The sequence below is a fragment of the Labeo rohita genome, chromosome 16 (genome assembly GCF_022985175.1).
Source record: "Labeo rohita strain BAU-BD-2019 chromosome 16, IGBB_LRoh.1.0, whole genome shotgun sequence".
Taxonomy (NCBI): Eukaryota; Metazoa; Chordata; class Actinopteri; order Cypriniformes; family Cyprinidae; genus Labeo; species Labeo rohita.
Genome location: NC_066884.1, coordinates 29,335,666 through 29,358,551, shown reverse-complemented (window position 1 = coordinate 29,358,551; position 22,886 = coordinate 29,335,666). Strand labels below are relative to the sequence as shown.

Sequence of the window (22,886 nt, the reverse complement as noted above, 5' to 3'; positions counted from 1 at the left end):
GCCATTCTCTGCATCTTGTCTGTGTCACATTACAAAAACCCAAGTCGCTCCCATGATAGTTGATTGACAAGGCCGTCTTACCTTAGACCCACCCTGAGTGAGCTGTCCGCCATTGTGTTGACTCCGGTGCAAAGAAAGACGAGAATGTCTCCGATTGAGTGACTGAGGTGTTTGTTGTTAGATGTAATAATGAACATAGCAGTCATTATTTACTACCGACATATGAGCTGCTGAAGATGAAGGAAATGCACCCGGCAATTTACATAAATGCGTCTATGTTTACGCTAATCATTTGTGATCAAGCCTCACCTACAGCAGAACTGAGTATAAGGTATTTTTTATGCATCATTGCAAATTTCTTAATACTGTGCTAGTTAGCAAGTTTTGTGGCTAAAGTAAACATTATGGCTCTTCACCCCACAGAAGAGAGAGGCGGGCAGAGCTCATTAGCATTTAAAGGCAAGTGCAACAAAACGTCCCGCTCTGTAAAGGGGTGATTTTGACAAGGCAAAAAAGGTGTTTTTTACACTACCACTGAGACATTTTAACCATGTTATAGACTTCTCATTAAGCCCCTTACGAATCATATCAACATGTGGAAAATGGGCATCCGATGACCCCTTTAACTACCTAACTAACTATTAATAAGCAGTTAACGGTTTGTTAATAGCGTGAACTGGACCTTAAAATAAAATGTGACCAAATTTATTTATAACACTATGGTGCTATTCCAAAACTTCTGTCATATAATGGCTTTTAGTGTGGAACAGGCTAAAATTTAAGTCATTATTTACGGATAATCTATACAACTGCTGTAAGTCTCTCTGGCGTGTTGATAAAAATTCATGACAGAAGTAATGTAGCAATGTACAATTGATAGAATTTTCTAAATGGGGGAACATAATTAATAAAAAAAACTACCATGAACAGGTATGCTAACATCACATACCAGTCTGTAATATTCTTTTACAAAACAAGCTCAGGAAATTACATCAAAGGGTGAATAACTTAAACCTCAAATGCTTCTCTTTCACCTCATCTTTACTCAGATGGGTTATTTTTTTTTAATTTTTTTTTTTAATAAACTCTAATTAACTAGCCACATTTCCTTTGTAACATCTTCCTTTGGAAGAACACTACCAATGTATTACACATCTAAGAAATTTTCACTAATGAATGCCAATTTGTGGTCTTGAACATTACTCAGACTGGGCTCGTTTTCCCCGTGGAGGTTAAGTAAAATTTTTGCCTCAAAGACACACTTTGCAATTTCAGTACCATCTAAATAAAATGAGTGTATCTTGTTATGACTCACATAACCTCTGTGAAATGATGTAGCAAATTACCTGCTGTTTTTCAGCTAACTCGGAGGTCCTATGAGAAATCTAATCCAGTCTGTATAGGAATCCTGTGTTTTCACTTTTAGTGCTTCTCCTCATTTACTTTGACCTTCATCAAATACAGAAGCTCTGGTTGTAGCCCTAAAACCTGACAAACAATTAGTATCTTCAAGCCATGGGTTCCCTAAGGAACTTCTACAGGTTTTAAGAATTGTTTTTTTGTTTGTTTGTTTTTTTTTTTTTAATTTATGAGTAAAATAAGGTCTGCACTAACTTTACATGAAGTGACTTTCTCATTTTGCATTATACATTCCATAGTCACATTCACCTTGTCTTGTAATGCATTTTTAATGTTAATAAAAAATAAATGTAAAGCCAGATCAAAAACGGCCACTGTAGTGTCAGCATCAGGAACAATCATCACCATAATTAATTTTACTCCCTTTATACATATAATGTTATAATTCTATAATCACAAGTTTGTTTTATTAATTTAATGAAGCATGCATCCAGAGCACATGACCTTTTGTAATGGCCACATCCAGACAAACTAAATTTGTTCTTTTAACCAGAAAACTATATGCGCCACTAAAGAAAGCACATTTCTAATGATTCCTTTAAGAAAAGAAGTATAAAACATCACACCATTTCATGTTTAGGTTAATGAGTTCAAAGGAAGCTGATGTAATTTGTACTTCATGCCTGAAACCTGGTTTGAATCTCAACATGGTTTGGTCTCAACATGCGGAACACACCCCACACACATTCTATCCTTTTCATCGGCTCGTCGCGGTTCAACAGTACCCCCTTCGGCTATACATACCACCTTGAACTGACACTGCCCTACATGGAGACGCTGAGCATATTATCAGATTCACTATTCTTTCATGTTTCATTCTGTAGGCAGATGCAGCATCCATAAACAAATCTGTCTCTGGAGGGTCACAGTGATTCTGATCTCAAATTAAATGGCAAAAAACAGCAAGCAGAGAAGAAAATTGGTTACAAGAAGAGGATTATACTGTCCTCTAATAGACAATAGTAAAATTATAAATGCTTAGTATCAAACATATATGTATATTATCTGTAATTGAGTGCAGCATTTTTAAATCGGGCATATATTGTTGTTTGGAGCTAAAATGGCCAGTTATTAACAATATAATCTTTAAGGTTAAAGTACGAAACACCAAGACTGCACATTCTGGGAAAAAAAAGAAGAAGAAGAAGAAAAAAAAAAAAAAATCAATCCATAGTTTTCCAATTCATGACTGCTAGAGTGATGTTATTTACCAGGCCACCTGTTATGGACTGTAGTCTAATAATTCAGGACTTCTTCAAGGTTTAGAAAATATTTACGAAAAACAAGATATTGACAAACTAAGACAATAAACATTAAATAATGAACATTAAATAATACTACTGATAAATGATACAAGACATCACAAAACATCTGAGAAACTGTACATTTAATAAAAGTGACAAAAATGATGTATGACATTCCAGTGGCACATAATGGTAAATCTCATGAACTGGCACAGGGAAAGGAGCGGTTTACAGGACCCAAGCCTGCAATCCTATATATACTGTTTCTATGTTAAAAACTATCATCTAATTATTAAAAGGAGAGAATGGGAAACCACAAACATTTCTCAACTCAAAGTGTAGTTAAAGACAGTTAAAGATTTCCATGCTAGGTTTTTTTCTCTGATTATATGCAAAGGACATTTCTGCTATTTTGTATTACAAACAGAATTCATTTATTATCCTCATACTTGAATAAAATTACCATCGAAACACTGAGTTATGCTAATAAACTGCATGGCTGAGGTTTGCCGTTTCCGAATTTCAATTAGAAATGTTCTTGTTTAATCTGTTTTTAGCATCGTTTATATCCACTCCCATGTAATTCAGAATGTCCTCGAAGTGAAGGACAGAATAAAACCTCACTGTGGGAAAAGGGAAAAAAAAAATAAAGAAATAAAGAAATACAGATGACTTGACAGGCCATTCAGAACAAAACAGAGAAACAAAGCTTGTGGCTAGTTGTTGAATTTCTCATGTTCTATTCATTGATCACAGCACTGAAACAAATTTAAACACACAGTGCAACTTTAATAAATCTGGGCTACAGTATGTATAGCGTTCCAGAGATGTCTTCAATAAATAATAGGCAGAGATAAAGTACATGTTTCCATCTTCTCAAAAATCCATAAACTGGCAAAACACACCTTGTCTTTGCAGAAATGGAGATGAGAGCATGTAAAAAAAACAACAACAGAAACTGGCACTGTCCTTTTCTAAAGCAGATATAGATACGGTTTTAAGTTTGTTTGGTGAATGACAGAATAGGAAGCACATCTAAACAGTGGTTTCTTTACACATCATATAAATATTCATCTTTAAATCTTTAATATTGCATTCTGTAAGGCTTATGCAGTCATAAAATGTTCAAAGTACTGTTACTCCTCTACTCGACATTTATCAAATGCTTTTAGCCAGTTACTCAAAAACTCTACAGTTCATGAATTGGCCTTTCCCATGTTTCAACCTATTTTCTTTGTGCTACTAGCCACTATGCTGTTTTCACCAAAAACTCTAGCTTGCTTAACACAGTGGTTCCAACTTACTTAACATTGAAGTAATTACTGACATGCCACCAACAAAACAAAAAAAAAAAAACAAGACTTTCAAATTTCAGGACACTATCTTAACTATTTCACTCAAGTCATCAAAGATACTACTGACTTGGACATCTAAGTCTTCTGTCTGTGATGCGATTTGATAGATCTCACTAGCAAACAAATTAATTTCCCATTGAACAGGTAGATAATCAGTGTTTTTGAGGCTGGTTAAAATAAAAATAAAAAATAAAAAGAACATCAATATTGCCGGAAACTTACAGTTAACCCACGCAACAGCAGCCTATTTTTTTAAAAAGTATAATGTTTATCTTAAGTTCACTTTTATTTTTTTCTTCTATTTTCTTGCAGTTACTTCATACTCTATTTCTAAACCCTCTCAAAAAAAAAGCTTCTTCATAACTAAAGTCAATGAAAAATACAATGCAAAACCTTGGGCAAGATAGGGCACACTCACTAAGTCACATAAAACTCACATGTTGCTTAAGCCACAGAAATTTGTGTATTATTTTAGTTAACAAAAGCAGGTGTCAGACAAAACCAGTGTCTTGGACCTATAAATATAAATTTAAATTATGCATTACATTTCTGATAAATAAAGTCACTGAGAACTTTGCTTAGAAGGTGGTATGAACTAAAAGAACTGGCAGTTTGGTAAACTGCATTCTCTTCTAACCTTCACTGCAGTCAGGCCATTTGTTCTCTCAGTTCGTGACACTCCATTAGGACCATGAAGAACAATCAAGTCATAAGAGTGACAACCGAGTCCGAAAACAATTCACCCATGTCATACCTTTTAGTTTTCAGGATAGCTCCTGAGAATTAATCTTCACATTAACTCTTTGCTAGCTGACAGTGTTACATCTAACCTGATTACCGAATCAAGTTTTACATATAAGAACATCTGCAAATGGACCCAAGAGGTTCTTGTTAAAAATACAGCGCACCCATACTAAATATGTGGTAAAGGGTTTGATGTTCTCCGAGAAGGTGTAGTTCTGATGGGGCAGAATGTAAGGCATATATGTGTTCTCTCCCTGCTCTTGGATCCACACTTCATATTTCACCTCTTTAACCTTCAAGTACTTCAGGTTCCAAGGGATCTGCCATGACACTGAGAGCTTTGCTTCATTGGTGGCCTGTACTGACGTCTGGCACTTTGGCTCTCTGACTCGACCAGGATGTACAGTGCTAGCCACCTTGGCCTTTTTCAGATTAGGCTTTTTTAGAGTTTCTCTAAGTACTTCCAGAAAAGAGGCAATGTCCACAGTAGTGTCCTGGTAAATGCGAAAAAGCCACTCTGGATTGCGACAGCAAAGATGTCTTGGCACCTCCTTGCTGGCAAGGATCCGTTCTTGTTCCTCCTTCTCAAGGTGGACGATGCCACCTTGATCCCAGGGGCGATCAGGATATGTAACGGTGTTCTCTTCCATGGTATTTCTCCATGCGACATACTGAAGGTCCATGCCAGGTAAGGAGGCCAAGGTTTTGTAGGGAGTGTACTGCTCTGGGTTTATAGCGTAAGGGAAGAGTTCAACCACAGCGGCACCACGAGGCAAGAACATAGAGGTGATCATCTGGGCTCCGTGCATGCTCACCAACATAGTTGCCCCTCTGATAATTTGGATAATGCTATCAAACGGCTGCTCCTCCAAAGACACTGTGACAGTCCTCATCTGAAACTCTTGGGCTAAAGCCAGAAGTAGTTCTGCCTCATTGAGGATGAGCCTGTTAGTGGTACGTTTAAAAACTACAATGTAGTCATCGCCCTCCTCTCGCGTGACGTTAAGCCTCTCCACCAAAAATGAAGCAAACTGGCGGATCTCGTTACCTGAAATCAAAATATTGGCTTTGGGTCCTTGCGGTTGCACAAACCCATATTGGTACCATGTTGTCATCTTTGACAGTCCCACGTAGGACTTGGTGAAGCACATGAGCTTGCCAAAGGTCTTCAACTGCTCCTTGAGAAGTGGTTGCTTGCTGCTGAGCAAGCGGTAGAGATCGAAGTGAGCCCCTTCACTCCAACCCTCCATGAAGACAAGCCTGGCCTCATCATCCAAGTCTGAATACTGCTGCATGGTGTAGTAGATAGGCAAAAGATCATCGTGGAAAATGTGCATGAGGTTGTCCGGGTTAAAACGGTTTAGAATTAGAGTGACATCTGGCACAAACACAGGTTTCGGCATGAACTTCAGAGCTGCTGCCGGGAGCTCGAGAAAGTTAAAATATTGAGTGTTGTGGTCTTCTACAGACGAGAGGTCCAGCAGGGCGGGCTGAAAACGGCGAGGACCAAGGTTGGGCAGCATCACAGAGGCATTACTGTGGAAGAATACAAACTCCTCAGCCTCCGTGCAGTAGCAGAGGTAGTCGAAGCGGCAGATGCGATCGGTGTGCATCTTGCCAGTGCACACCATTCTGGTGCCATGCTCTTGGAGTGCTAACAGGGCACCGTGGTAGTCAATACGCACCTGTGAGAACTCCTGTGATTGGCGTGTAAGCTGTAGCTCCTCTTCCAACTGTGATGTGTGTTCAATCAACCGAACGTATTTCCAAAGCAAGGCAGCCACCACTGACACCAGCAGGCCATTCAGCACTGCCGGCAGGTTCATCCTACACCCAATAGCACGCATCGCAGCAGAGCTCCGACCACACACTCATGCTCCACCTGCAACAATCAGAATACCGAGTATGAACAAGGAGGTTCATGAGTTGCAAATACATCATAAACATACAGTTGAGGTCAAAAGTTTGCACCCCCCTTTCAGAATCATTAAAAATGAGAATTATTTTACCAAAATAAGAGGGATCATACAAAATGCAAGTTATTGTTTATTTCGTACTGACCTGAATAATAATTTTTACATAAAAGATGCTTACATATAGTCCACCAGTGAAAATTATTGAAGCTGAATTCATAAAAATGACCCTTTTCAAAGTTTACATACGCTCGAATGATCCACAGCTGTGTGTTTTTTTTTTTTTGTTTGTTTTGGTTTAGTGATAGTTGTTAATGAGTCCCTTGTTTGTCCTAAACAGTTACACTGCCCACTGTTCTTCAGAAAAAAAAATCCTTTAGGTTCAATTCTTTGGTGTTCCAACATTTTTGTGTTTTTGAAACCTGTTTTGAATGACTGTATGATTTTGAGATCCATCTTTTCACACTGAGGTCTCATATGCAACTATTACAGCAGGGTTCAAATGCTCAATGATGCTCCAGAATGAAAAACCATGCATTAAGATCCGGGGGGTGAAAACTTTTGAACAGATTGGAAATGTGTAAATTTTGCCTAAATATTAGGGATGCAACAATACAGTTAGTCCACGGTTCAATACGTATCTCGGTTCTTAACCAGGTTTTCGGTTCGGTTCGGTTCAGTTCTGATATCTTGCCACTTCAGTGTGGGTTTTTTTTTTTGGAACAAATTAACAAAATACTCCCGTAAACCTCTGTACACTACAAAAAGTGTGGTTTAGTATATGTCTGCTTAATTTTTCTTTTGAGAGAGGTATTATTTTTTCGATTTTTATGCAAAATAGAATGGGTTTAATTTATACTGGATGCCAGAGGGTGCCCTCATGCAAAAAAACAAAAAACAAAAAAAAAAACACATATGCGTAAAAGAAGTAGCACTGATTACGTTCCGTTCCGTTTGTATGATCCTTCTTATTTTGGTAAAATAATTCACATTTTTAATGATTCTGAAAGAGGGATCCTAACTTTTGACCTCAACTGTATAGTACACAGTAAACAAAAAGGGTAAAGAGTAGGGTATTAATAGAAAGAAGTGTACCAAATACTGTAAACTCATCCAGCGTGATATAAGTACATGGTAGAACTTATTTTGTGATGGTGACTGGCTGACTATACATTGTTCTCTATATGTCATAGCCTTTTCTTATCACATATTTCCACACCTTAAGAGTTTTCCTAGGGTAGTCTTTAAAGCTTTTACATTGTGAACTGTGAATGTGTTTATTTATCTCAAGCCTCCAAAACTGACCAGCAAAAATAAATTATATTTCAAATGCAGGATTTTTTATTACTATAATCATCAGTTTTTAGTTAAAGTTAAATTAAATTCATTACCTCCCTGCAGGCTTGTACTCCTTCTCAGTCCTGGGTTTTTTTTTTAAAAAGCCTTGACATAATCTCATCCTTTTAGCTGCTACCATTACGGTAGCCAGCAGAGCCATGGAGACCAGAGAGTAGCTAAAGATGCCCACCTGCATCCAGACATTCACAGAATTTGTGTTCTTAGTGCACCATGTACGCAACAGCCTATAGGCTAATGCTTTAACTGTACCTGCTGGTGTGGGACAACAAACAGGCTGTTTTTAGAAGGAGATAAGACATAAAAAACCTGCTTCAGTAATCTAAAATAGCGACAGCTCTTTCTATTATTCACAATGACTGAATCAAATTGAGCAAGACAACATTCTAGCTATGTTAAAGGCTTTACCACTACTAAAAATTAAAGAGGAGGTTGGCAGAGCTTCTTGCTGTCACATCTCGTGGATGAAAAATGCAAATTTTCAGGATGTGAAGGACAATCTTCCTTGTTTGTTTTCATCCATAGCATTTCATGTTTTGAGACTTAGGCGGCATTAACATCCAATCCACAAGGATACAAACAGGAGAAACGGCAGTGTCGCCAGTTGTGCATTTAATTCCCTTCACTGCATAGACAACCCAGAGGGAAACATAAAAAGGCTTTGCCAACTAACAAATGCCTGCAAAATGTCAGCTACGTATTGCAAATTACTGAGCAAACCCTCAGTGGCACCATCTCAGCTAACATAACTGTTTAAGACTGAAATGTCTTTGATGTCTGCTTGGAAATTAGGCATAAACTGAAGAATTAATGGTTATAAACCCCACATAGCTTGGGCTCCCCTGGGTGCATTGCCTCATATATTGGCCAAATTTCACATGATCTTCTAAAACAGAAACAGTTAGCTTCGACTAATTAATAATTTTCATAATACTAATCAGCTATTCTTTCTGTATTATCAAATTATGAAAACAGTAAAAGTCCAAAATAATTCAAAACATGCCTACATTTGGCTCATACTGTAGGTGATAATTAAATCAAGAAGTTTAATTTTAATAAAGAACTGACATGAGTTCCAAGTGAGTCCATTTCTCAATTTTCAGTCTATTTTGGTTTCAGGTAACATTTACATCCGTTTTAATGCTCAGTCTGTCTCTCTCATGGGACTTAACACCCACATTGCTTCAGAGACGTTTCGCCTACTCTATTCTGCCAGTGATTATTTCAAATAACTTCACTCAACTCAATGACTCTGCACAATAATCACTCAGAGAAAGTATAGGCTTGATTAAACAAACCAACAAAATGATGTTCAGAGGTAAGTATATGCAGCAATCTCATGAATCTGATTAACATACTAACATGCTACTCATACAATTTATGCAGTATGTAGTACTGCATGTACTGTGTGCAACATGCACATTTTCTGCATTATGCAATACTCAATTGATCTACTATAGTATATGTTCAGTATACAACACAAGCATACTGCATGGAATACTGTAATGCAATATGTTTGACATGGTCTCCAATTTCCAGTGTGATGAATGAACTAGAAATAAAATCAGCAATGATTTAAACTCTATTTCAACCCATTATTTGGCCAGACGGACAAATGTTAAGACACTTTACGCAATATTTAATTATAAATTATATTTTTCAGAATCATAACTGGATGTGACGCTAAGTCATATGGCAACAATGGCGGATTGTTATATGCACAATAGGATACTGCCTACTGTTTAAATTTTGTATCTATGAAAAGTCTGTACATATAGAGCATTATAATATGCAGGAATTTTCTGTGTTGGTTTCCCCCATATTTTTAATTATACACTGCCTTATTTTGTGTTTCAGGGTTAAAGGAAACATCCATAATCTTCATCAGATTATTATTTTTTTTTTCAGTGTACAGTGTGGACTATGCAGTATTTAATAAATGAAATGTTCCTAATACATTCCAAACACATTATAATTGAAACAGTTACTATAAATACTACAGCAATTTGGGAGCTGGATATTCAGCGCTCCATTTCTGGATATTCTGGCAAGTGGTTAATGCTTGTATTGGAATCTGACATGTTGAGCATAAGGTTGTGGATCAGATCCTAAGATTACATGCAAGCTCATGTGCTTCACATACTTGACTGCTTTGCTATCATTCAGATCTTGCATTTGTTTGTTGATGCTATGAGCAAAACTGACGGTAAAACCTAGAGGGAGGATGTTAAACTGCTTGCATGTAATGCACTGTGATATGGATCAGATTATGGAAGGTTCATTCACTGCTACAAGGGAAAATTCCAAGCTAAATCCAGACCAATGATGCATATTAACTTTTCAGAGCTCTTAACGTGGGGGGAAAGGGTTTTTAAAACTGATTTGTTTGGCGAAGCGACATCCCAACGCATTAAAGAGACAAAGAGACGAGTAATATGCTAAACAGCATAACGACTCTGGGAGCACGTGGCACTAAGGAGTCTCAGTCTATCTGAGCTGTCCAGATCTAAATTGCTTAGCAAGAGCTGGCAGATCTCACGCCCTTGAAACGCTGTCCTTTCCATGCATATGAAGAAAGAAAGCAGGGGGTCGCATCATGCAAGAGAGGGTTTTCGGAGGATCCGGGTGCATGCGTTTATGACCACGTGTGAGAGAATGGGAATGTGGGCCTGGCTGACAGGGCTTGCCCAGCTCCCTTGTGTACAGCTGGGCTGTTTGCTATGTGGATGATAAGCACCACAATGATGGGGGAAGGCAGCCTAGTGCTTCTAATGCATTTTAATAAGGCTCCTGGAAAGACACGGCTCTCAGTCTTTCAGTGGCTTTCTTCTCCGATGAGTCCCTTCAGGATAACCAAGGAGATTCCCTACTCGGCTCCCTGCCCACGACAGAAAACTCTCAGGCTAAAGAGACACAATCATTTCACCTCTTCGATTCTTCTGCCTGACTGCCTGTCCTTTCCACTTCTCAATAACGTCTCCTGCTAAATTTTTTAATTACCTTGTGACCAAGATCTTTCTGTGGCGATTTTTAATTTTGCTGATGTACATATGATTGAGACTTTTTTTCCACTGCATAAATAGTAGATGTTGTGCTCTGCATGCACGGTCAAATAAAGTGTTAAGTACTGATTCAAAGTACTGGCACACATTGCATCCTGATAAAAACCGCCAGGTACCATCAAAATTGACACTGCAACCAATCAAAACTTGTTCTCAGAAATCAAAATCAAAAGAGATTTCTTGACTGATTATTGCTGTCAGAATTTAATGTTAATGTTTTCGGTACAATTTTTTAATGTTAATGTTTTCGGTACAATTTTTTTTTTTTTTTTTTTACCCAATCCACATTCATTTTGTGTGTGTGTGTAAGTGTCTTTAGATACTATAATAACATAAATAAAATTAATAATTTGGCACAATGCATTTATTGTGTACATAAAATTATTAACTCTTACATAATGCATAGCTGTTGTACTAATACTGTACTAATTTCGCACAATAACAATCCATGTCTTTTTATATTTGTCTCTTATGTTTTACAAATCTAGTAGGCTCCAGAATTATATAGGTTCACCTCTTGTTATTACTCTTAATAAGCCGAATGCTGATTGATATAGTAGGCACTGAAGCAGGCAAATGTCTTCAGCATCCCTCTGTTCCTCAGGGACAGATGAAGAATAGGTCTGAAAGAGCTTTTCAGTGGGGGTTACAGGAAACAATGTCACTCTGCCTCCTGGGAGAAGGACTCTACGTAACACTGCAGAGCTGGGTTGAGGACAGCAAAATGACAAAATACTGGAGCAGGAAAAGGACAGGGTGCAAAATAAAAAGCAGGAATATACATAGGAATGAGTTTGCTTATAGAAATTGAGGCTGTAGCGTTTTTGAGATTTCTGTTTCAACATACGATAAGGAAGAACAATCCAAAATACTGTTACCCCTAAATGCTGTGACTGTTGGGCACAATGCATGCAGTGATTTCAATATGAAATGCCACTCGCTATCAGATTTAATGTGAAACGTATCTTTCTTTACCGACAGTGTAAAAAGTGTTGTGTTGCTTTGTATGTCACATGGCAAGACAAGATAGTCACTGGCGAAGGGCTTGGGACTCTGCATGTTCTTGAGATGCCATCAGCCAATCAGTCTAATTCTTCTACTTCATCTGGGGTCCTGCATCAGCCTAGCAACTGCTATTGACATAAATGGGACTGGAGCTTTCTTCATGTATTACAGACGTTATCAGTGATAACCAAATAGTCTGAAGACAGAAAAAGTTGCTACAATTTTATTAAAGATGTAATTTCATCTTGACTCTACACTTATCAAACTTATTTTGGCATTTTTAATGAATTTCAAGATTGCTTATATAGTATGCAGGACTGCCCAATTGTTGTCATATCCCTGGTTAAACAGTGTTTTAGATTAGGTTATGAATTCTCAGAGGACTCAGACCTAGTCTGCAGTTTTGAGAATGACTGGCAAGTACCTTGTCCACGACAACAACAAAAACAACAACAACAATAAGGTTGATCTAATGTAACGGTCAGTCAGAAAGCATTTATGTCTGGGGAAAAAATAAAAAATAAATAAAAAGTTTTAAAAAAGGCTGGCTTTCTTCCCAGAATTGTTTATACACGTCAAATGCTTATCCAAAATAGTGGTAGCATCACATTCAGCACAGATATGCCCTTTGCATCTAGTTTTTATTTCTAATATTACCCATGAAAATAGCCACTCTTCTTAGTGTTCCAGCAATGATGACATGATATAATTAATTTTGGCCTTATGATTCAAGCAGATCTGACTCGTGTGAGTGCAAATCATTCATAGTTGCAATACAAGCACTCAAATAATTAAATAAATGTAATATGATATCTATCTATCTATCTATCTATCTATTTATTTATTTATCTATATACACACATTATATGTGTGCGTGAGTGTGTAAATATATATAGATTACATATATATTCCCATTCAACACAACAGGTAGCAATTTAATACGGTCTTATGCAATGTTAATATATGTTTACATATTATTAAATAATCACGTGAGCAGTGATTTTAGATATTTAGACTTTCAAGAGTGAATGATCGGTCATCATTTGGTCAGCTTGTCATGACCACTGCTGGTGTAGAAAAAAACTTTTTTGCATTGACTTTCCCATAACAGACAGATAATAATACATATCAAACCATATAGAAACACAAATGCATTACATACCTGTGGAAAAGGTGAGCCAGGACGAAGTGATGTGAATTCACTGCGGATACACTTTCAACAGCAGCTCCAGCAAACCAGTGCCAATGATCATTTACAACTTTACATCGTACCAACGCAGCATTTCCGGGCCTATTGGGCTAAATACACGATGTGTTCATTCACCATTGTGACTAACTGATCGAGTGTTAATTTTATCGCTACGTAGCGCAAAATCGACTCTGTCGCGCGTATTCTGCCAGCATTTACCCAGCTGCTGAAGAAGTCTCCACCCACAGCTATGACCGAGCTCAGACGAGAAAACCTCGCGAGATCTTATCGCCGTTAATCAGTCTGACGTTTACATTCGTGTTATCGCGAGAGCTTCGCAACAATTGACAGCCTCATATGATAACGCACAATAAAACAACACAAATAACTGCAAATTCATGTTCTTGTTTATGCATTTACTTAGTCAGGTAAGTTAAGAAAAAGATTGACTTACGGCATATATTGACTTAACTTGTTAAACTTTACATTTACAAGTATATCTTTAAATGTAACTTTAAAGATGAGGATTGGATTTTTGAGTATATTGGCTATATATATGACTGATGTTAAATAAACACTATTAAACTCTCAGGTGTGACTTACAGAAATTAGTTTTATCAGCCAGCTAATCAAAATAGATGCATATACATTCCATAATGCCACAGTTATTGGCAGAACTATAGCATATAATTGATATACATTTTTGTCGGGTGAACGCAGATAAAAATTATATGACTTGACCAGGCTACTGAGCTTCTTTTAATGACCTAACTGAGAAATTATGTCCGGATTTGCTTTGGAAATGATTCATTTATCTCTCAAAGTCTCTCAGTGAATGAGTTTATCTATTCTCGTCGATTCTAAGCGGTAACACAACACCCTCTAGAGCCCATTTGAGAGACAACAACAATATATTAAAATACGTTCATAAGATCCTGTAAAATTGTATCTTTTAATCATAAAAGTGACTAACCATTGCCTATGTGTGTCATAATATGCTAATACGACTATCTCATACCTTATAATAAGCATTCTGCAGTAAACCGTTAAAATGAAGAGCTATTTAAATACAAAGAGTGACACTAATGACCAGTAGATGGCAGTCAATAGCTTTAAAAAAATAAGTGGAATGTAAAATAATAATAATAATAATAATAATAATAATAATAATAATTCATTTTGAATTTAATACTCCTCGCAGCGTTGAGGCAGTGTGTACTATTGTACAATAACCCTTCCTCTTTTCAAGAAACTAATAGTAATGCATTGTATTCATGTGGCATTGACCCGAATCTGCAGTTTTGTTATATCTTTGATATGAGTCATTGCAATTCTGTGTCTCCTGGGTCAAGAACCAAGCTATGGCTGTTCTGCTCTGTAATCAGTATCTATAACTCGATCAAATGTGTCACATTGCTGATTGCTGTTGCAAACGCATGTTTTGTTCTACCATAGTTTCATGAATTATTTATAACTCTGTTTCCATATGTAGGGCCTGTTTACTATTTGAATGGATGTGCACTGTTGAAATAAGATATTGTCTCAATCATATATATATAAAGTTTCATAATGTGAAAGCCTTTTTTATTATTTGTGATGAAGGCGCAATGTGTCACAATTAGAGATTTAAAAGATAACAGAGGGTAGGCTACTATAAACAGCAGAAAGGTTCAGTTGAATCATTTAACCCTGGATAAATCGGGCGCAATCTGCGCATGATTTCATAATTATCTGTTTAGAAAATTACGCCATGTGGAGTCATTTTAATAAAACCTATACACAACAGGGTCGCTTTAAAAATAAAAATAAATACTCCACGATATGAAATCGTTCAGTGACGTACAAGAATGCGGTTGTTTTAATATTAGAAATACACTTAAAACCTAGAAAAGACAACAAGTTTGAAACCAATTATTATTTCCGCACCGTTACAGTTACCACTTGATTGGTCAAACACGTGTCACGTGATATTAAATCGCCTTTTTTATTGAAATTGAATTTAAATTTTAATTAATAACTTGTTTACTCCCTATTCTTCCGTCGAACGCATGCTGATGTAAGATGTTTCAGCTTTTTCCCCGAAAATAATTTAGATGTATATCCAGTATAATGATTTATTTGTTTCCTTGTTTGTTTCCTGTGTTTTTACGTATGTTTTTAGATTATCATTTGTTTGAATTAAAGCAAAACACCATATAACGTTAGTCAACAATTTGCAAAAAAATATTCACAGTTACTGCAAAACATATTTTGATATTTCTAGGAAAACTCTAAACAAGGGTTACATCTACAGATTCCTTAGAAGTGTGTTTTACGGGATATTTTTGTCAATGTATTAGTGTACCAAGCCCAATCTGTTGAAGTTCGTCTCGCCTGCAAAAGTGTTCCACGTCGCTACGGTTATTTCTTCGCTCTCTGTCATCATTTGAGGTTATGGATGCTCTGTACTTCGCATCTCGATGCAAAATTTTAAAATGCGTAATCTGTCTAGACAAGCGCTAAAGGTACGACCACATAGCGTCCCCTGCTGATGGTATTTTTCGGTGCAGCCCGTCACAATGTGACTCATGTAATGATTCCGTGCAGATCACTGGTTTCAGGGCGGAGAGCGAGAAGCGCTGAGAGTCGCACTTCCACCAGCAGCCTTTACACACAGTGATCAGTACTAACCTCACACACATACACACACACACACAGGGCTGGACTCGCACTCAGCCGGGCCGTACCTCTTCGGACCTACAGCTGCCGGAGCATTTAGGAGTTTTAAGTGGTTTTAATGTTCGCCGGAGCGAGCGGTAAGTCAAAGCTTTGTGTGATAGTGCGTTAGAATGCTAACACGGTTAGCCGGTTAGCATCTGGTTAGGACACAATAAACGTGCGGTAAACAACATCCATTAGTCTAGATGTGATGTGACAGCTCTATGCATGCTCTGTTGGGGCTCATGATGCTGGATTGGCCTTGTTCCAGTGTATCCGATCATCACGGTCTGCGTTAGGAACGTATAGCCAGCTAGCTATTATTTATATCCTCTTCCTCTCTATGGATGTATGGAGCTCATAAGGAGCTTATGGGCCAGATCAGGCCTGGCATGCATGGGTATATCAGGTCTGCCTTCACATGATGTGTTCATGATCATCACCAGACATGGATGCTTTTCTCTCTTTGCACATGTGGTTTTGTTAGCATTGATGCTAGGAGAATGTTTCATGATGGTGGACTTGAACTATTCTGGTTTTTAGAACAAGCTTGGTTACTTGCATCACATCAAGAAGCTGGATGTGGTTTTGCAGGCTTGCTTCTGATGAGAGTGTGTGTCTTGGTAGCTGTGGTTTTTTGCTCTCAGTATTAAAGCTTGTGATCACATTACTGATCCATTGCATTTTGCCTGTGTTTGTAGGTTTCTTTTCGTCCATCAGCCTTATGAACATGAAAAGACTGCATTTCAAAAGGCTTGATGGTTTCTTGGGAGTCTTAAAGTCTTCACTTAGAGGTTTAATTCTTCATCAGTCCTTTTTGTACTCAATTGCAGAGGCTAGGAAGAGTTCAGAAGATCAGGTTCTGTTCCCTGAAGCCTAGTGTTGTAGCCTGATCAATATAACTCATGTCACACCAGTATGTGTTAAGGTGTGGAACACGTTCCTTCAGCTTAGTGTACTGTAATCATGTTACACAACCTGAAAGGTAAAACTAGGCCTATAACTGCTGGCCATATGATTGTGTGTGCAGTTGTCAGGGTTGTCTCGTAATTTGTGACTGGAATGTGATGTTAATATGTAGGACATCACCATCCCTTTTTTGTAGCGATGTAAAACATAGAACAATTTAAGTACTTTAACCCTACAAAGCCGACTGTGCAATATTTGACACATGCAAGGCCTCTAAATTATCAACATGTTCAATTTTGAAGGCAAACCTGTTTTATACAATCTTCTACATCCCTCCGATTGATAGTTCATACATTTTTAAAGTAAAATTCTGAAAAGGTCTATCTTCAGATTGTGTTACACATGTCTTTTTGCTGGGAAGTCTTTTATGTTTTTATAAAGTATGCTGATTATCCATACTTAATTTTTTTGAAAAATTGCTTTAAAAATGTATCAAATGTGATACAACAGGCATCAAACTTCAATAAACTGTTACATTTAAAAAAACAAAACAAAACTAAATAATTTAATGTGGGTTAGGGTTGGGGTCAGGCTTTACAGAGTTAACTTTGCTGATCTCACCTGTGTAATGACAGTGAATGCAATATTACACAATCAGTTACAGTACATTCCTGGCAATGAACAATCATTCACTGGCAGATTGTTGGCTGATATCCTTTATCAAGAACTCCACCAAAAAGGTGGAGCTGTGTGATTGTGAAAAAACTGTAAATGTATTCTGATTTCAGTGTTTTGGCATTCAAGATAGGGTTTTACTATGCTGCTGGGGTCATTTGAATCCATTACGACTGTGTGGTATTAGACATTATTGCGGGATATGATTTATTTAGGCCTTGCTGTAGGCTGCTCAATAGGCAAACTGAAATCTGAAACGTTATTTGTGCTAATCTCCCACTTTGCTTATGTATAACAGGGTTTGAAGCATCTGGGCCCCCTTGTTTGGAAGACATCCAGATTTGATAAATGCATACTAATATTATCCTTAGAAATTCTAACCATTCCAATGTGGGCTTTGGTATTAATATCAGTAATGATCAGCTGTTTATGATGACACCATAATCACTAGTGCAGGGGGCTGAACAATGATACAAATCCTTGAACAATTGCTCCTCTTAAACAATAACAAGCTCTGTTTTATGAAAAGAGAAGGACATTTCTTTCAGCTGAACAAAGCTGGTGTAGTGGCCTGTAGTGTTCATTGCCAATGAACCAAGCTATTATTCATGTACTATGAAAGCACTATAGACAATTAATGGACCTTGCAGGCTAATTAATGTTTTTTTGCTAAGGCAAGCATGCTGCTGCTTCTCATACTTAGGGTTAGGGATCTGAATGAACCCTTAACATTAGGAAATAAATGTATAGTTCACCCATTCGGTCATAATTTTCCAACCCTGACTTTTCATTTTTGGGTGGAAAATCCCTTTAAATTTTGTTTTTCTTTTTGTAGCCCATTTTTGCACATTTCCTATATGGAAACACCTGAACAAAATTAGGTGAGATATTGTTTTCTAATGATGATACTGATTGCTTTGTTTAGGTGTATAGCTGAGTTGATAAGCTGATTTTATGTTTTGTTTTTTAAGTTGCAAAAGTTGCATGAGTTGTTCTTGTTTGCATTCACAACACACTATTAGCATTACAACTTCATTAAATGCTACCTGTCAAGCTTTTCAGTAACACCTCTCATGTCAGAACGAATAACTTTTATGCAATAAATGTAACAATGTATGTAAACAACACATTAAAATGTTAACTTAATTTCCCTAGGAACACTGTTTCCTGTTGTGGTGTTTAGTGCAATTCTGGTGGTAGCCAGATGGAATTTATTGGTGCTACCAATACATTTAAGAATGCATGACTGATGGGATGGAAAACTCTGAATATTGGTTAAGAATGTTAAGACTCTTTTGACTTGGGCCAGCAACACACTCTAATGCAAGAACCTCTCAAATTTCCTTCAGAAAATGTAAAATGCAGTGCTGTATAATAAACAAAAATTGTATATGTGTTTTAGCAACCTAGCTCAATTTATATTTAATCTCTTTTTGATGTGTGACATGATTTTTGGAGATATGGAGAATAAATAGTATGGTATAAACATGTGAAAGTCATGGCAGTTTTCATGGCAGTCATCTCCAGTACTGGCCTGAGGTTAATGCCACTAAAATTGAATCAGCCCTTTTAGGAGGCAGCCTCTCTTCTGGAGCACCAGCTTGCTTGCCAGACTTGTGGCTTTTATTTTTTCACTAACGAGAGGAAATCAATACAAATCTATGATGCTCCATGTTGAAGGCTTGTGGCAGTGGAACCACTCTGTGGCTTGGCATGATGGAAGTACTCTGATATTCAGTGAAATCTGCTATGGTGCTGTATAAACATTTGAATCCTTTATTATTGCAACTAGAATAAAGAGTTCAAATGGTCTATTAAACCAGGGTAAAACACATGATGCTCTCTGCAATGCTTGATTCGGTGTGACCTTTATACAGTTTAACAAGCATGACTAGTTAATTTTACGTTCCTTACGTAACATATTATTGACAAGAAGTCTTTATTTGAAAAATAAAAGCCTTTACTTTTATTACTAAAAAAAGTGTCTTGAGCAGCTACCATTAAAGGCCTCTATGAAAGTTGAATTTATGAATCTATGAATGTTTTTAAAGTTTAGCCCTGTGCTAAAATTGATTCATGTAACTGCACTGGTCAAACCATTGGGTGACACAGAGCTTTAAGGTCTTCATTGCGACGTCAACGTGCAAGATTACAAACGTTATAAAACGATACTTGTGGCTGTTATCAATTTATGACTCTTGGTTTTCTTAAGATAATTTTTGTACTTGTGTATCTCTGATTAACAGAAACCTGCCATCATGGGATTGCCGTTACCAGCCAATGTGCTGAAGTGAGCTGGATTTTCCCTCCGGTTTAAGCCCCACCCTCCCCGAGGGGCCACTCCCCCCTCCATCCCACCGGAGGACCAGCAGTCATGGCGGGAATCAAGCGCGGGTACGACGGAAAGATCGCTGGACTATATGACCTGGACAAGACGCTCGGCCGTGGCCATTTCGCCGTGGTTAAACTAGCCCGTCATGTCTTCACCGGCGAAAAAGTGGCAGTGAAGGTAATTGACAAGACCAAGCTCGACACGGTCGCAACCGGTCATCTGTTCCAGGAGGTCCGCTGTATGAAACTGGTCCAGCACCCCAACATCGTTCGGCTCTACGAGGTCATTGACACCCAAACCAAACTCTACCTGATTTTAGAGCTCGGCGATGGTGGTGACATGTTTGATTACATCATGAAGCATGAGGAGGGGCTGAATGAGGAGCTGGCAAAGAAATATTTCGCCCAGATTGTGCACGCCATCTCGTACTGTCACCGGTTGCATGTGGTTCATCGCGACCTGAAGCCGGAGAATGTGGTGTTCTTTGAGAAACAGGGCCTGGTCAAGCTCACCGACTTTGGCTTCAGTAATAAGTTTCAGCCGGGAAAGAAACTGACCACCAGCTGTGGCTCGCTGGCTTATTCTGCCCCTGAGATCCTGCTGGGAGATGAGTATGATGCACCTGCTGTGGGTAAGTGTGTTTGCAACTCTGGATAGTAAGTCAGCTCAGTAATTCTGACTCTAAACTTCAAAACAAATAAATGCCTATGGCATTTATCCAAGCACAGTTTATTTCCTCTAAACTCCTCTAAACGTCCTATTTTAGTGTCTCGAAATTTTAGGATTACACCGATTTTGTGGATGTTATTTATCACAAATAAAAAAATTCTTCTAAACAATAGTAATATATGTCTTCAAGTTAAACCAAACTTTTATTTTGACGGGTTTCCGTGAATACCTTTACATTTCGGGGTGTATATGATATGACAATAGCTTCTCAAAGAAATGGTAAAATGCTCATAAAGAAACTTCAGAGCAGTTCTGGAAATGTTGTTCATGTATTTATGTCCTCATTTGGCGAGACGACAGACACTGAAATCACCGCAAACTAGGGATAGGGGTAGACTGATATGTGTTTTTCAGGGCCGATGCTGATACCGATTATTACAGATCAAGTAGACCGATAACCGATATTTTGAACCGATTTATGTCTAGTGTAAAAATTTATGTCAAAAATAAGAATAACAAGGGCTCTGACGAAAACTGCCTTCCCTGGGGTTAATTGAGTGTAGAACTCCAACACTGCACTTCTGCCTACCTCTGTGCATCTGTCTACAATAAGGGTAATATAAAGAGAGAGTTAAAAGTGGCGTCACTGCATCCCTGCTGACTGTATGCTTCATGATTAAGCCTGTGAACACTGTACTACAGCTAAACAGCTTGGGAAAATGTAAGTATTTGGCTTCAATGATGTTAGAAATGTATGTGTAATACCTTTACCTCTCGTAATTCCTCATTAATTATTTTCTGATGACTAAAACATAACCTAAAATAGTAGATGACTATTCAGTTCATCTAATGCACATGAGTGGATTAACTTAAAAAAACAACAACAACAAAAACAATGCATATAATAAGTGTAAATAGTTGAATTGTCTTCATAGCTCCACTGATGGCGTTGTTAATAAGACCACTATTTTTATGAAACTATAATAATAATAGTCTATTATAGGCACACTTAGTTCAATAGCTTAGTTCAATCAGTTAGTTGTAATTTAGAGTACAGTGCAAATGAAGACATAAAACAATTTAATTTACCTTTTAATCAAATGAGAGTTAAACTCTTTATTTTTGACAAACAAAGGGGTTTACTATTAAAACTGATGATTGTTATTTCAAACAAAATTGTAATAAGTGTTGTAGTAGTATTGCGTATATTGTACTGCACCACAGTAATATATCTCTGACAATTTAAGCTAAACAGAACTTATATTTTGACGGGTTGCCATGAGGACCTTTTGAGTTTCTGTAGTCTATTATATGATATGACACTAGATTTACTCATTTGAAATGGTCAAATGCTCATGAAGTGACCATCAGAGTAGATCTGGAGATGTTGTTCATGTATTTATGTCCTCATTTAGTGAGACAACAGACGCAAGCATCATCACAAGCTTCCGTATGTCTATAAACAAAACCCTGCGTCTGTTCCATTCACATTCACAGAGATACACAGAGCATGCTGACCTGTTTTTGCTTAATCCAAACTTTGACAAATTCTGTGACATTCCGTGTTATACAGTAAATTCCATTTATGACTGGATTCCGTGATTCTGTCTGCTTTTTCTTATTAAATCAGATAATATTGAGGTGTTTTGCAACTTCAGTGTGTCGTTAGTGGATTGAGATTTATTGCAACTTTAGCAATGTCTGCTGCTGCCTTAACTTTAAGAGACAACTGATGCGTGAGTGTTCACTGAAGCCTCCGGTTAGCAAGCGCTTTCGGTGTGAGAGAGTGTTCCGTGTTGATTGGTCGGACTCGTGACTCTCAACAAATCAGATTGGCGATGGGTGGAGATTGCTCTCGGACACAGAGTGGTGAGTTCCGACAGGCTGCATCAGCATCAGAGCCAAATAGTTCAAAATTAAATTATTTTATCTGTGAATCGGCTTTGAAAATGACCTATAATCATAAAAATGCCTAATATCGGCACCGATAATCGGTCGAACCCTACCGCAAACGTCACGCACGCTTTAGTCTGTGTGTAGTTAACAAAACTGAGTGTCTGTGCCATTCACACACACGGAGATACGCAGAACATGAACGATTCATATTTAAATAGTTTTTTTGCTTAATATTTAGAGATACTAGTCCATATCACCATTTGATTTAAGTGTAATAATCGACTTTTGATTAATTCATCCAAACTTTGACAAATTCCCTTACATTCTGCATTATACAGTAATTTCCGGTTTTATGTCTGGATTCAGCGATTCTGTCCACATGGCGGAAATCATAGGGCCTTTTGCTTCTACAATTGCCATA

The 22,886-nt window shown here is 37.6% G+C and overlaps 2 protein-coding genes across 2 annotated transcripts in view; one reads left to right on the top strand and one right to left on the bottom strand.

Annotated features, from left to right (window-relative positions):
* Window positions 1-2,805: 2,805 nt before the first annotated feature.
* On the bottom strand, window positions 2,806-13,523 carry pomgnt2 (protein O-linked mannose N-acetylglucosaminyltransferase 2 (beta 1,4-)). Its single transcript, XM_051131992.1, has 2 exons — window positions 13,261-13,523; window positions 2,806-6,644 (listed from the first exon to the last, which is right to left on the bottom strand). The coding sequence occupies exon 2, from the start codon at window positions 6,607-6,609 to the stop codon at window positions 4,861-4,863; it is 1,749 nt and encodes a 582-aa protein (XP_050987949.1). The 5' UTR covers window positions 6,610-6,644; window positions 13,261-13,523; the 3' UTR covers window positions 2,806-4,860.
* Window positions 13,524-15,895: 2,372 nt separating this feature from the next.
* The window catches only part of snrka (SNF related kinase a), a 51,373-nt gene continuing 44,382 nt past the window's right edge, over window positions 15,896-22,886 (top strand). The window contains exons 1-2 of the mRNA XM_051131472.1: window positions 15,896-16,082; window positions 19,815-20,531. Coding sequence (XP_050987429.1) covers window positions 19,943-20,531 — 589 coding nt within the window. The 5' untranslated portion in view covers window positions 15,896-16,082; window positions 19,815-19,942. The remainder of the gene's footprint in view (window positions 16,083-19,814; window positions 20,532-22,886) is intronic.